Raw genomic sequence first — 13,755 nt, 5'->3', positions numbered from 1 at the left:
GCAGGGAGCTGAAAACACTGCAGCTCTCTAAGAGCACTGCCCTCCTCGCTTGTCTCTGGGAGGTCTGATCGCATTTGATGAGCTTTAAAGTGATGCCTGAAATTGGCGAACACATCATCTGGAAAGTACAGCATCCTATTACATTCCTGGCCTTTGAAAACTCTTCTCTCTGTGGCTTCACAGTGGGGTGTGGCTTAGTTTACCCAGATTGATTTCTCAGCGCTCACAGATGCTGCCTGGGGCAGTAACTACTGGATGACAGTGGTATGCTCATGAAACCTAGCATGGGATGGCTGTCAGGAAAGTGTGTAAAGTAGGATGTCACTATGGAAGTGACAATACAACCCGTTGCAGACCAATCATAGCCACCAACACTGTTCCCTCTAAGCTGTGCGCGTGTGTGTGCGCACAGATCCTAAACCCTGTGCACACGGCGAAACACCGCACGCACAAAAATTTGCACAGAAGCACAAAAATTTGCACAGAAGACATTTTTTGCACACACGGCCTGTCAAAAATTAGAGGGAACATTGGCTACCAAGTGGCACTACGTGGTTGTGATGCTGGCAGATCAGATGCCAGCTCATGCCAAGGTCCCCATGTCTCCAATGGACACTAAGATGCACAGCTGGAATCTGTGTTGCTCACAACCAACTCTGTGGTTAATAGTGGTAGAATAGGTATCAGAATCATAAGCAAGTGTTTGGACTCTATTGAATGCTCGTGAGCTGCTGCCTGCATTAATCTCACTTGTAATGTCTGCATTCCATAGGGTAATGTAATGTTTGAGTGGCTATATTGTGAGCTTCTCTGACTGTCTGAATCGCCAGGCGGGAGAGAGAATTTAATTAGTGTGAAGAGTTGCTCTTCTACAGAAATTATTAGCTCCCTTCCCCGAAAGAGGAGACCCCCTCAATACCAGATGGGCTCGGGTTGGATCTTACAATTGGAAACTCCCTACATCTGAACTGAGAAACCATCAACAAAAGGACCAAAGACTCTGATTGTTTTCTACTCTCCTTCCCATGAAGATGAGTCCTGCAAGTGGATTTCTCCCATCAGCTGAGATTGCAGCTCAGAGTCCATGGCAGGAGGGGGATAAAAAACCCCAAACCAAAGGAACTAAGGATCTCTCTGGTGCTTGGACTCAGGGGTGTGTGGGGGGCGGGGGGGAGGGAGTCTAAGTGTTTCTAGGCATGAGCAAGAGATCCCCAGCTGCCTAGCCTGGGTTAGCCCTAAAGGTTAAATGGAGCTTGCTGATGACAGAAGCCTCTATTACCTTTAAAACCTTAGACTGTAACTCATTTGTGTGTTTGTTTGATTGCTTGAACCTTGTAAATAACTAATTTCCCTTTCCTAGTTAATAAATCTTCATTAGTTTACTATAATACTGGCTACATGCTTTGTCTTTGGTATGAGACCTAAAGCACAATGGACCTGGGGTCAGTGATTGGTCCTTTCGGATCAGGAATAACCTGAATATTGCTGTGATTCTTGGTGTAAGGGGCCATTGATCACAGAGATAAGCTCACCAGAGCGGCGAGACAGACCAGAGAACCCAAGGGGATGACTGTCTATGACTCCTTGGTCAGGCTTTTAAGGGGCCTGATGTGCAGCTGCATGGTGAAATCTAAGTTTAGAACTCATGGCCAACTTAGGGTTTGTGCCCTGGGTTTGAGCAGTTTGCCCTGTGGTTGGTACCCAGTGGCCCTCTGTTCTAGCTGGCATTGCACCATCTGTAACGTGTCATTTCTTCTTCACAGCAACTCGTAGAGCAGCTGCAGACATGGCAGATTTGGATCAATGCTGATGTTGAGTTAGAAGGGATGGGATAAAATGGCTCTCTTGGCCTTTCCCAAAATGCTCAGGGAAAGCAGTGGAGTGATGCTGATTTACTCCAGCTGAGGATCTGGCCTCTATAGCTCTTTTCAGCAGTAGCTCTGAAAGCATGACACTACAGCAGGTCAGGGTCTCCATCCCCATTTTATAGGTGGGGAAACTGAGGCACAGAACTGGGAAGTGACTTGCTGGAGGTCCCATGGAAAGGTGATGGGCAAGCTGGGACTAGGACTCAGACCTCTGCATTGGACCCTGCTGCCTCCCTCAGCAAAAGCACTAGCAGCAAAAAGCCTGTGTTGTGTGCATGGCGTTCTGGTGCACCCAAGGAGAGAAAGATGAAAGAGGGCAGTGAGGCTCGGACGTGTAATTACGGTAACTGCATCTGTCCGTATTGTAGGGGATGAGGGGGAAACCCCCCTTCCCAAGGAAACTAGTGAGGTTTTCACCAAGATTAGCTTCTCTAAGGAAGAGTTCAGGAGCAGCCTGGGAAATACAGACCCACAAACAGCCTCAAAGGCCATGAGACTGGGGCTCCAGTCACAGAGGGGTTCTCAGCAGCTGCACTCCCTGTGCCGCCTCATGAGAGGCTGAAAGGTTGGGAGGGAAGGATGGATGGGTGTGTGCCTAGTGGATCTAGAGCTATATGGATCCACTGTCCAAACCCCCTTGCTAATGGGGAATGCAGGGACCATGGATGTTATTTCACCCCGAAGGCTGTGGTAGCCCTGACAAAGTGGCTCTGCTGTTGTGTGGCCTGGGTGTGTGGGGATTCCACTCCTTGGAGAACTTCTGGGCATGGTCCATTTACATGGGCTTTGTGCAGGAGTCAGGATTTGGCCCAAGGACTAGTCGGCATTCACTCACAAGGTCTGCAATAAACAAAGTGCCTGAATCGCCTCCTACTTTGTTTAAACCAGTATGACATCAGTGACATCAGTATGACATCAGTGACTCCACTGGGTTGATGGAGTTGCTCCAGATTTACATCTACCTATCTATGGAAAAACTAAATGACGCCCAAATACTCAATGGGTTTCATATCCAAATCACATTATTGTGCATGCAAATGACTGATTAGGTGAATTAGGCACATTCAATCACCCAGTTTGCATGCACAACAGTGGTCACTGCTGGTGCAAAGTAGCTGTGAATTTTGTGCATGCATTTGCATACCTAACATTTTGAAAAAAACAGCCCCATTATTTTATGATTCATTAGTTGCTGTGTGGCATTGGCATGCCACAATGTCAAACAAAACCAACCTGAAGAAGGTAGAGTTCCTGCCCCAAACTGCTTACAAGATAGGCTGGAGAAACAAAACCATTTGGACAGAGGGTCCAATCCTGTAGGCTTCAAGCAGCCAAAACTTCTGTTGCTTTCATTTGGGGCTTGGCCTGCATAAAGCTTGCAAGATCAGGTTCCAGCTTCATCAAGCCTAAACTCAGATCCTGGATGACGCAGGGGAGTAAGGTCCAATCTCAAACAGGTGCTGATTTCCTATTGTTTTAACACTGCAGAACTGCCAACCCCAGACATTCAAAAGTCATGAATCAGGCACCCCAAGTCATAGAATCATAGAATCATAGAATATCAGGGTTGGAAGGGACCCCAGTCCAACCCCCTGCTCGAAGCAGGACCGATTCCCAGTTAAATCATCCCAGCCAGGGCTTTTTCAAGCCTGTCCTTAAAAACCTGTAAGGAAGGAGATTCTACCACCTCCCTAGGTAACGCATTCCAGTGTTTCACCACCCTCATAGTGAAAAAGTTTTTCCTAATATCCAATCTAAACCTCCCCCCCCAAGTCATGAGATTGGCTTAACAATCATGAGATTTTAGAAGAACACTAATGTGGGGGAAGGGCTAATTTTTGATCTTTTTGGGATCACAATTTCAAGCTTTGCTCTGCAACCACTTTCTTCCATGAAAGCTGAGATTACCCTGTCATTACATGACTTCAGGAGCTGGGGCTTTAAGAAAAAAACCACATGAAATATCATGAGTGTTGTGATAAAACTGCAAGATGAGGCAACACGGTGATACTTATTCATTATTGTTATGTTCTGGCCAAAAGCCTTGACCCAGGTGTAATAATAACCAGCAGTCATGCATGAGAAGGTTGTGAGATCATTGCAGACAGAATCCAAGAGGTCTCCTGCACACTGTAGCTAGCTCCTTTCCAGAAGATCTCAGGACCTGAAGCAGCCAACAGCAAAGTCACATTGTGGTGTTGCCAACTCTCATTTTATCATAAGGCTCCCATTATTTGGTATTTCTCTTAAAGCCCCAGCTACAGGAGTCATGTGATTATGTGACAAACTCAGGTGTTATTACAAAAAAATGTTTTGAGATCCTTTTGGTTACAGAGAAAAGCTTGAAAACATGATCCAAGTGCACCCAGCACTAGTCAATTCCAGGCTCACTGCACTGCACCTGCTCCAGCAACCAGCTGGGGTTAACCCCTTCCTAGCAAGTGGGATTTCACGATATCTCCCACCTCGCAGCAATGTGCAGTAATATGTTGAAACACATCTCCATTATGTCAATAAATAACGTAATAGGTGGTGTTGTTACAGCACCTGTAACCAAACAGTTACGAAGAAGGAGGCAGATCAAATCACATATTCTGCCTCCCTTAGCATTTATTTTAAAATGAGGAATGTCTATGAATCTTCAATGTATTATTAATGATGTCTTTAGAAAGGTTGCTGCCCCTAAAAGACTGTTGTACTGAGTGATCCTTGGTCAGAAGAAGATTTTTGACTCATTGAAACCCACGGGAAGGAATGTAGACTGTGGGAAACATTCAGCGTGTTTTTAGGCTCTGCTGTGATGAGGTGTCAGAGTGGGTGCTGTGAATATCAGTGAGAGGAACCCAGATGCTGATGCATGATCAATAGCATTTTAGTTTGAGGAATCCTTTTGCTATTGAAGTCTATGGGAGTTCTGCCACTGATTTCATTCAATAGGAGCAGGACTGGGCCTCTGGGATGTAGCAGGGAATCACTCCCCCAACCCCCACCAGAAATACATGCAATTCAGGTACTTTTTAAACTACATTCTTGTAATGCACAATCACGTAGGTATCCACACAAACAAAAGGACTTACACAGGAAAAAGCCAAATCAAATGCCAAAACTTCAAGCAAAGCACTACAATCACTGCACTTACCACCTGGCAAAGGGTTAAAGAGCAGAAAGAGAGGATCCAGGAGCAGAAGGAGGAAAAAAGGAGGAGAAGAAGGAGAAGAAGAAATTAATGTCACACACGCAGAAAAATATAGAAAAGAACCTTCACAGCGAAGAGAAACCTCCATAGCCCGGGAAACTCACATTGACCCTCATTTCTAAAGCCGATCACAAAATATCAATTGTTGTCCCTGGGCAGTTAGAAAAAAATATTTCTTTTGAAATTTACTATGAGCATTTTCCCAGTGAAAAACCGCAAATGCAAGTGTTTTGGATCTTTGAAAAAATTCCAGTTTTCTGTACAATTTTGGAGGGATTGGTTTTTCATCAAAAAACAGGAATATTTTGACTGAAAGGGAATTTTGTGTTTTGGCTGGAAAGCCATTTTTGGTTGAGGGGAAAAAAATGCTTTGATGAAAAAGAAAGTTGACCAGTTGTACTCAGTTCATGTAAAGGATTTGTGAGATGTTCTGTTCTTGCAGAATTCTGTTCCAAACCCAGATTAAAGACCATGAAACACCATGCTCAGTGCATATTTATTTTCCTGATGGGCATCTGGAAATCTAGCCGGTGGCTAATGTAATGCTATCCATTCTGTACGGCACATACACTACTCTTGGGAACCTATGATTCATTTGCCAGTGGGTCAGTCCTGCCAGCCCTGGGAGATCCCAGAATGTTATCTATGGTGGCCTTGTAATGCTGGGCGCTACACACATTCTATTAGGGACTCTTGCTAACGGAGGGCAATGAGACATTCGCTGTTTGTGCTGCTTGTGTCTCTGTTGCACTGTAATTTCTTTTTTCTCTGTAGCTTACTTTAGAGGTAGCTCTGACATCAGGGCTTCGAAGCCCCTCTTTTTCTCTAGCGTCTAGTCATTGTGCTGCCAGAAGCTTGGCTGTGTCATTGCTAAGCCAAGTGGGGCGCTAGCCGATGGCTTGGATTGGATTCAGAGCAAATCGTTCAGGTTGCTTATGCATTTCAATGTCCTCATGACAGCGGGGTACCTGAAAGTTGGGCACAGCAGCCCCCCATGGAATACAGCTGAGCGTGGAGCAGAGAAAATGGCACCTGCAATTGCCCCGGCGGATGGGAGGTTGAGGGCGGCCGCTAGGGGCCAAGGGCTAAGCAGGATCTTGCCCGTTATTTTTGACCTGTGTCCTGTGCCCCTGCTTAAATATCCTCCTGCCTAGCTTATCTGTTTCATGGCAGTCTCAAGCCCTGTGGTATGTTAGTTGCTCCTCAGGCCCTTCTCCTGCCCTCTGCTGCAGGATGCACCTCCATCCCAGAAAGGGGTGCAACCAGAATTTTCCTAAGGAAGGGGCCCTTTCCCTTCCTCTTTCCCTTCCCTTCCCTGCCCTGCCCCCATCCCCATGCTCTCTCCCCCACACTCCCCCCAGCCCCATACTCTTCCCCTGATGTTACTCTGCACCCAGCTCTGAGCTCTCCCTGCTGCACACCCAGCCCCGTGCTCTCTCCCCCACACTCCCCACTGCCCTCAGCCACATACACTCCCCCTCTCTCCAGCTCTGCACACCCCTCACTCCAGCGGCTCAACACTGAGTCCTGAGCTTTTCCCCTCACACCGCCCTGCAGCCAGCTCCAAGCTGTCCCCTAGCACCCAGCCCTGCGCTCTTCCCCCCGACCTTATTCTGCACCCAGCTCTGAGCTCTCCCTGCCCCACACCCAGGCGCAAGCTCCTCCACAGTGATGCAGTCAGGCTGAAAAGCACCATCCCCACCAGGGGCCAGGCAGTTCTGGGAGCCCCAGCCCCCATCCTCCTTCTGCATCTCCGCTTCCCGAGGAAGCACCAAAAGGATCCAGTCCTCCCACCTTCCTGCAGACCGGGGGTGTCTGGAGCCCCTTTCTCCACTTCTCCCTGGGGGCTAGGGATGTCTGGGGCCCCTGGGTGCCAGAAGGGCTGCAAGAATGGGGTGTCCTACCCAGGCAAACGGGGTCACAGCCCCACTCAAATTTAATCCACGCCCCCCATGGCACCCTGAAGCCAAGACAGCCTTAAGCCTCTCTCTCAACCTTATGCTGGTCTGCGATTGAAGCTGAAAATCCATTGGGCTGCTAGCTCAGTCTAGACTTCTCTGGCCTCACTCCGTCTGCAGAGCATTATTTCCTTGTCCTCCCAGCTTGAGGAGCAGGAAGAAACCTCCTCTCAGCACACGGGTGGAGCTGGCCACAGAGGAGACTCTGTCAGAATTGCAACCAAATCTGATCTGGCCCTAAAAACGCACAAACTCAAACTAATAATCATCCCACAAGCAGCGTGTGCGTGAAGGAGGGAGTGGCGGGTGCAGCAGAACAGCGACCATCGGAGCGGGCTGCTCGGTCCGTGGCCTGTTAGACCCTATGGATGCCATCGGGGGTAGCGCTCACTCCTCTCCCCCCAGGCCCAGAGGCAGAGGGTGGCTGTGATGCAGCCATCAATGAGCATTTGCAGCCAGATGGTTCATTCTAGGGGCGGCGCTGGTACAAACGTCTGGTCCCCACCGCCGCACGCTGAGAACGTGGGTGTGAGAACTCACCACTCAGCTGGAAGGCCAGAGCACCAGGCTGATGACTGCACTCCAGGCGAGCCCGGCCTGCTCCTGGTAACGCCTTGGTCACACCCCTCACCCCCAGCACCTGCATTGTCTGCTGAGACACACTGCACTGCACCCACAAGCTCTGCAAGGGGGGCGGCTCATCTCCCAGCTGGATTCGCCCCACTGAGGAGGGGCTCACATGGGAGCAGGACATGGGGGCTTGCTTGCAGAAAGCTAATTAAAGATCTAAGGGCCAGGCTGCGCACTGTGGGCACAAAGTTGCCTCTCTTTGGGGGTGCCTTCGGAGGCACAATCCCTTTCCTGGCATGCTTTGCTATTACTGGGGGCTAGTGTGTGGGAGGAGCTGGCTCATGGCCACACCTCTCTGGCCCCCTGCCTGGCCCCTTGGCATAGCTGCCATCCATGGGGCTGCACAGGGGTGAAGCTGTGCTTGGCCTTTGCCAGGCTGTGCATATGGGGTGTGCAGGCTCTCTGGGCTCACTCTAGGGATGAGGGCAATCTTCCCCTCAGCGAACACCAGATTAAAACACATGGGTAGGGTGACCAGATGTCCTGATTTTATACAGATAGTCCTGATATTCAGGGCTTTGTCTTATATCGGCGCCTATTGTCCTGCAGCCAGTGTGCCGATTTCTCAGACTTGCTATCCGGTCCCCCTACCCATGGATGTAGGAAGGTGGGGAATCCTGACCCATGGTGGGAGGGGACAGGGCCAGTGACAGCCAGGTGAGCAATTGGCAATGTGGTTCTAACTGTAACAGCTGTGCAGAGCACAGACCTGCGTATGAACAGCCCCTACAGGATGCCCAGAGATCCATGCATGTCAAGGGGAATCCAGGGCCTAGGAGGCTGTACTCCTTGCCTTTTCCTAGGAGAGGTGAATGAGGACTGATTTGAGACTCACTGTCCATAGGCATTTCCTCACGCTGTGCTCCTGTGCGACATACAGGCTTGGGGTCAGCTCAGCAATGCCATGGGGATAGCCGCTACGGGGCAGACTAACAATGCTGACAACACCCTATGTCCGAGGATCGTGCTCCTGCTGGAGTCAGAGGTAACAGGACCATCCCCTTCATGGGGTAGGATTGGGATGCCAGTCATTTTTCCGTACATTTCCTGGACTCTCTGTTTTCATATGCTACTCCCCTACAGTCAGTTAGGTTTCCCCTCTCATACATGGCCTGGCTGTGAAGATGTTCATTTCTGACCTGATCTCTCCTCCCAGCAGCCAGGAGCAGGCTCACCAACCTGTGATGAACATGTCCCCCATGTGCAGCGCTAGGAATCCTTTGCCACCCGGTGAAATCACCTTAAATACCCTCTTGCCGTTGTCAGACCAGCCTTGCCTCCAGTCAGCGGTCCCCTATACCCCGCTATCCCGCTGCCGTACGCTTTGCCGTAGGAGGTGACCCAATGCATCTCATAGTGCTCAGTGCATGGTGCTGTGTGACATGAGCTGGGAGTGGTTCTCAGTCCAGGTCCGAGCGAGCAGGGATCAGATTCATTCACGGAGGGAACTCTGCTGACGTCACTAGAGAACCAGCTGGGGTGAATTTAGCCTCAGGTGCCTCCATCGTAACAACCATCCCCCAATCAATGGCAATCTCAGCTCGCCCCCAGGAGCGAATGGTCAAGGGGAGCTGATATACCTCTCCCCCCGGCTCCAGAGGGTCCTTCCCCAGCAGGGCAGACTGGGAACAAAGGTGCACTGCCACTATCTGGGCTGGACCTGTACTATACACAAAGGGCCAGATCCTAGCCCCATTGAAGCCAATGGGAGATTTGCCATTAACTTAAGTGGGGCTTGACACAAACAGAGGCTCTGTCTCCAGGGCTATCTTTCAGGCACCACTGGGCATTCACCTGGCCTGGTCTTGAGAGTCCCACCTTGGAAATGCCAGAGCGCTCTCTTCTGCCCCACCCTGCTTCTCCAGGTGCTCCGGCAGCATGGCCCACAGAATGGTAAAGACTTGGGAAGGAAGGAAAGAAGGAAGGAGGCCTCGATAAGCTCTACTTACATGGCCATGAAGATCTGTGTTTAGCAGCATCAGGGCACAGGTCAGTGTATGAATCCCATCTGAAACACACAACAAATGCAAACAGCTCTCAGCGCTCTCCAGACCATTGTCCTCAGAGCACCTTGACCCCTCTGTTGTCTCAGCTCCCCCAGTGCAAAGGAGAGACAAACTGTGGCTTTTTGTGAAAGTTTTTGTGCTGTCGGATTTAACAGTACACTCAGCAGTGCTGCTGGGTCCAGTGGGAGGGTATATAGTGGGTCTGTTACATAAGAATATAAGAATGGCCATACTGGGTCAGACCAAAGGTCCATCTAGCCCAGTATCCTGTCTTACGACAGCGGCCAATGCCAGGTGCCGCAGAGGGAATGAACAGAACAGGTATCATCAAGTGATCCATCCCCTGTCGGACATTCCCAGCTTCTGGAAAAACCCAAGGCTAGGGACACCATCCCTGCCCATCCTGGTTAATAGCCATGGATGGATCTATTCTCCATGAACTTATCTAGTTTTTTTTAACTCTGTTATGTTTTTGGCCTTCACAAAATCCTCTGGCAAGGAGTTCCACAGGTTGACTCCAGGTGAAGAAATACTTCCTTTTGTTTGTTTTAAACCTGTTGCCTATTAATTTCATTTGGTGACCCCCTAGTTCTTGTGTTATGAGAAGGAGCAAATAACACTTCCCTATTTGCTTTCTCCACATCAGACATAATTTTATAGACCTCTATCATATCCCCCCTTATTCATCTCTTTTCCAAGCTGACAAGTAACAATCTTATTAATCTCTCCTCATACAGAAGTTGCTCCATACCCCTAATCATTTTTGTTGCCCTTTTCTGAACCTTTTCCAATTCCAATATATCTTTTTTTCAGATGGAGCAACCACATCTGCATGCAGTATTCAAGATATGGGCGTACCATAGATTTATATAGAGGCAATATGATATTTTTTGTCTTATTATCTATCCCTTTCTTAATGATTCCCAATATTCTGTTCGCTTTTTTAACTGCGGCTGCATTGGGTGGATGTTTTCAGAGAACTATCCACAATTATTCCAAGATCTCCCTCTTGAGTGGTAACAGCTAATTTAGACCACATCATTTTATATGTATAGTTGGGATTATGTTTTCTAATGTGCATTACTTTGCATTTATCAACATTGAATTTCATCTGCCATTTTGTTGCCCAGTCACCCAGTTTTGTGAGATCCCTTTGTAGCTCTTCATAGTCTGCTTGGGACTTAACTATCTTGAGTAGTTTTGTATCATCTGCAAATTTTGCCACCTCACTGTTTATCCCTTTTTCCAGATCATTTATAAATATGTTGAACAGCACTCGTCCTAGTACAGACACTATTTACCTCACTGCATTCTGAAAACTGACCATTTATTCCTACCCTTTGTTTCCTATCTTTTAACTAAAAAGAAAAGGAGTACTTGTGGCACCTTAGAGACTAACCAATTTATTTGAGCATAAGCTTTCGTGAGCTACAGCTCACTTCATCGGATGCATTAGCTCATGAAAGCTTATGCTCAAATAAATTGGTTAGTCTCTAAGGTGCCACAAGTACTCCTTTTCTTTTTGCGAATACAGACTAACACGGCTGCTACTCTGAAACCTATCTTTTAACTAGTTACCAATCCATGAGAGGACCTTCCTTTTTATCTCATGACAGCTTACTTTGCTTAAGAGCCTTTGGTGAGGGACCTTGACAAAGACTTTCTAAAAATCTAAGTACACTATATCCACTGGATCCCCCACACTCAAAGAATTCTAGTAGATTGGTGAGGCATGATTTCCCTTTACAAAAACCATGTTGACTCTTCCCCAACAAATCATGTTCATCTATGTGTCTGACAATTCTGTTCTTTACTATAGTTTCAACCAGTTTGCCTGGTACTAAGGTCAGACTTACAGGCTTGTAATTGCCAGGATCACCTCTGGAGCCCTTTTTAAAAATTGGCATCACATTAGCTATCCTCCAGTCATCTGGTACAGAATCTGATTTAAATGATAGCTTACATACCACAGTTAGTAGTTCTGCAATTTCACATTTGAGTTCCTTCAGAATTCTTGGGTGAATGCCATCTGGTCCTGGTGACTTATTACTGTTTAATTTATCAATTTGTTCCAAAACCTCCTCTAATGACACCTCAATCTTGGACAGTTCCTCAGATTTGTCACCTAAAAAGAATGGCTCAGGCTTGGGAATCTCCCTCACATCCTCAGCCATGAAGACATTGCTCCACAATGGCCTTATTGTCCTTGAGTGCTCCTTTAGCATCTTGATCATCCAGTGGCTTCCAGGATCATCCAGTGGCTTCCTGCTTCTGATGTACATTTTTTTGCTATTACTTTTGGAGTTTTTGGCTAGCTGTTCTTCAAATTCCTTTTTGGTCTTCCTAATTATATTTTTACACTTCACTTGCCAAAGTTTATGCTCCTTTCTATTTTCCTTACTAGGATTTAACTTCCACTTTTTAAAGGATGCCTTTTTGTCTCTCACTGCTTCTTTCACTTTGTTTTTTAGCCACAGTGGCACTTTTTTGGTTCTCTTACTGTAAGCAGTGTCAGGATGAGCTCCACCCTAACATCTGGTGGTGAGTTGTGGAAAAGAACTTCAGGGGCCGATCTCATTTGCATAGGCACACCCACCCCACCTAGAATGAGGCCATAGCTGCCCAAATGGTCACTTTGGCTGCTGTGGGATCCCCAGTGTCTCTGTTATTGGGGTAGGAAGAATAAATCGTTATTCCCCTGATTATGGGAACTGTGCTTGGAACTGTACTTGGCCTTTTGTTATGATGGAGGGACTCACCATCAACTAAGTAGTACTCACTAGGTAAGGGTCATGGGTTCCAAAACTCTGTGAATTGAGAGAGGCTGAGGGCAAGTATTAATACTTAGTGGCATGGGCCCCTGGGTGCGGGCCTTGCTTGCTAATTGCACTGCCTCCTCTCTCCACTGTGGAATATCAGAGCTAATTTTGATTTCATTAGATGTCTAGTTACAGGCTGCTGAGCTCCCTTTGGGCTAATAGTGCACCAGCACTGAGACTCCCCTACTACAAGCTGAATTCACCAAAGAGCTGAACTGACTAAGAGCTGAAATCACTGAGCGTTGTGTTAAGTAGTGGAGAAGCCTGAAGATATATTGTGGAGCAGTTTGCGGGATGGCTGGAGTGCCTGGTGGACAGGCTGGTGGAGCAGTTCATAGGACGGCGGGAGCTGCTGGTGGGACACAGAGCAGTTTGTGGACCAGCTGGTGGAGCAGTTCATGGGAAGGCGGGAGCTGCTGGTGGGATGCGGAGCAGTTCGTGGGACGGCGGGAGCTGCTGGTGGGCCGCAGAGAGGAGCTGAGCGAAGCAGTTTGTGGGGCAGCTGGCGGAGCGGAGTGGAGCGAAGGCCTATGGAGCTGTGGGGCGGTCAGCTTCAGATCATGTAAGGTGCCTCTTACCTCCACCCCCATCTCCATCCAGGTCGGGAGGTAAAGCTCTGTAGATAAACTTTTGAACTCTGGGGCTGCCCTGACCAGGGACAGAGACTTTTGGGTCATTGGACTTTTGGGACTTTGGGTGATTTGGGGTTGCTGGACTCAAGAACCAAAGGGAAAAGGGCATGCCCCAATTTGCTTGGGGTGGGTTTTTTGCTCATGGGTTGTATTATGAATCCTGTTGGTGGTGTTTCCCCAACATAATGCCACATTGTTTCTCTCTGTTATTAAAAGGCTTTTTGCTACACTCAGACTATGTGCTTGCCTCTTGGAGGCCCCCAGTGGGGGTGGTATATATTTGTCCCAGGTCACTGGGTGGGGGCTTGAGCCGGTTTGCATTATGTTATTGGAATGGATCCCCTAGATATTGAACCCGGCCCTTGTTGCTGCCAACTCTGACTGGCAGAAGGGTTACATTACTATGTTTTTTAATTTGGGATATACATTTAAGCTGAGCCTCTATTATGGTGTCTTTAAAAAGTTTCCATGTAGCTTGCAGGGATTTCACTTTTGGCACTGTATCTTTGAATTTCTGTTTAACTAACTTCCTCATTTTTGTGTAGTCTCCCTTTCTGAAATTACAAATACTTTGCCTCAGTCTTTAATAAGACTAAAGAGGATCTTAGGGATAATGGTAGCATGATAAATGGGAATGAGGATATGG

At 47.9% G+C, this 13,755-nt stretch overlaps 1 protein-coding gene across 3 annotated transcripts in view; it reads right to left on the bottom strand.

The window, feature by feature from the left end:
• PSD2 (pleckstrin and Sec7 domain containing 2) overlaps positions 1-13,755 on the bottom strand; it is a 148,244-nt gene that overhangs the window by 36,229 nt on the left and 98,260 nt on the right. For 2 of the 3 annotated variants that reach the window (XM_084636393.1, XM_084636394.1), the window contains exon 7: positions 9,600-9,660. In XM_084636393.1, coding sequence (XP_084492519.1) covers positions 9,600-9,660 — 61 coding nt within the window. The remainder of the gene's footprint in view (positions 1-9,599; positions 9,661-13,755) is intronic. The other variant, XM_084636392.1, reaches the window with a different exon arrangement.

This window comes from Lepidochelys olivacea (assembly GCF_965140295.1).
Source record: "Lepidochelys olivacea isolate rLepOli2 genome assembly, chromosome: 8".
NCBI lineage: Eukaryota > Metazoa > Chordata > Testudines > Cheloniidae > Lepidochelys > Lepidochelys olivacea.
This window is presented reverse-complemented; position numbering and strand designations above follow the sequence as displayed.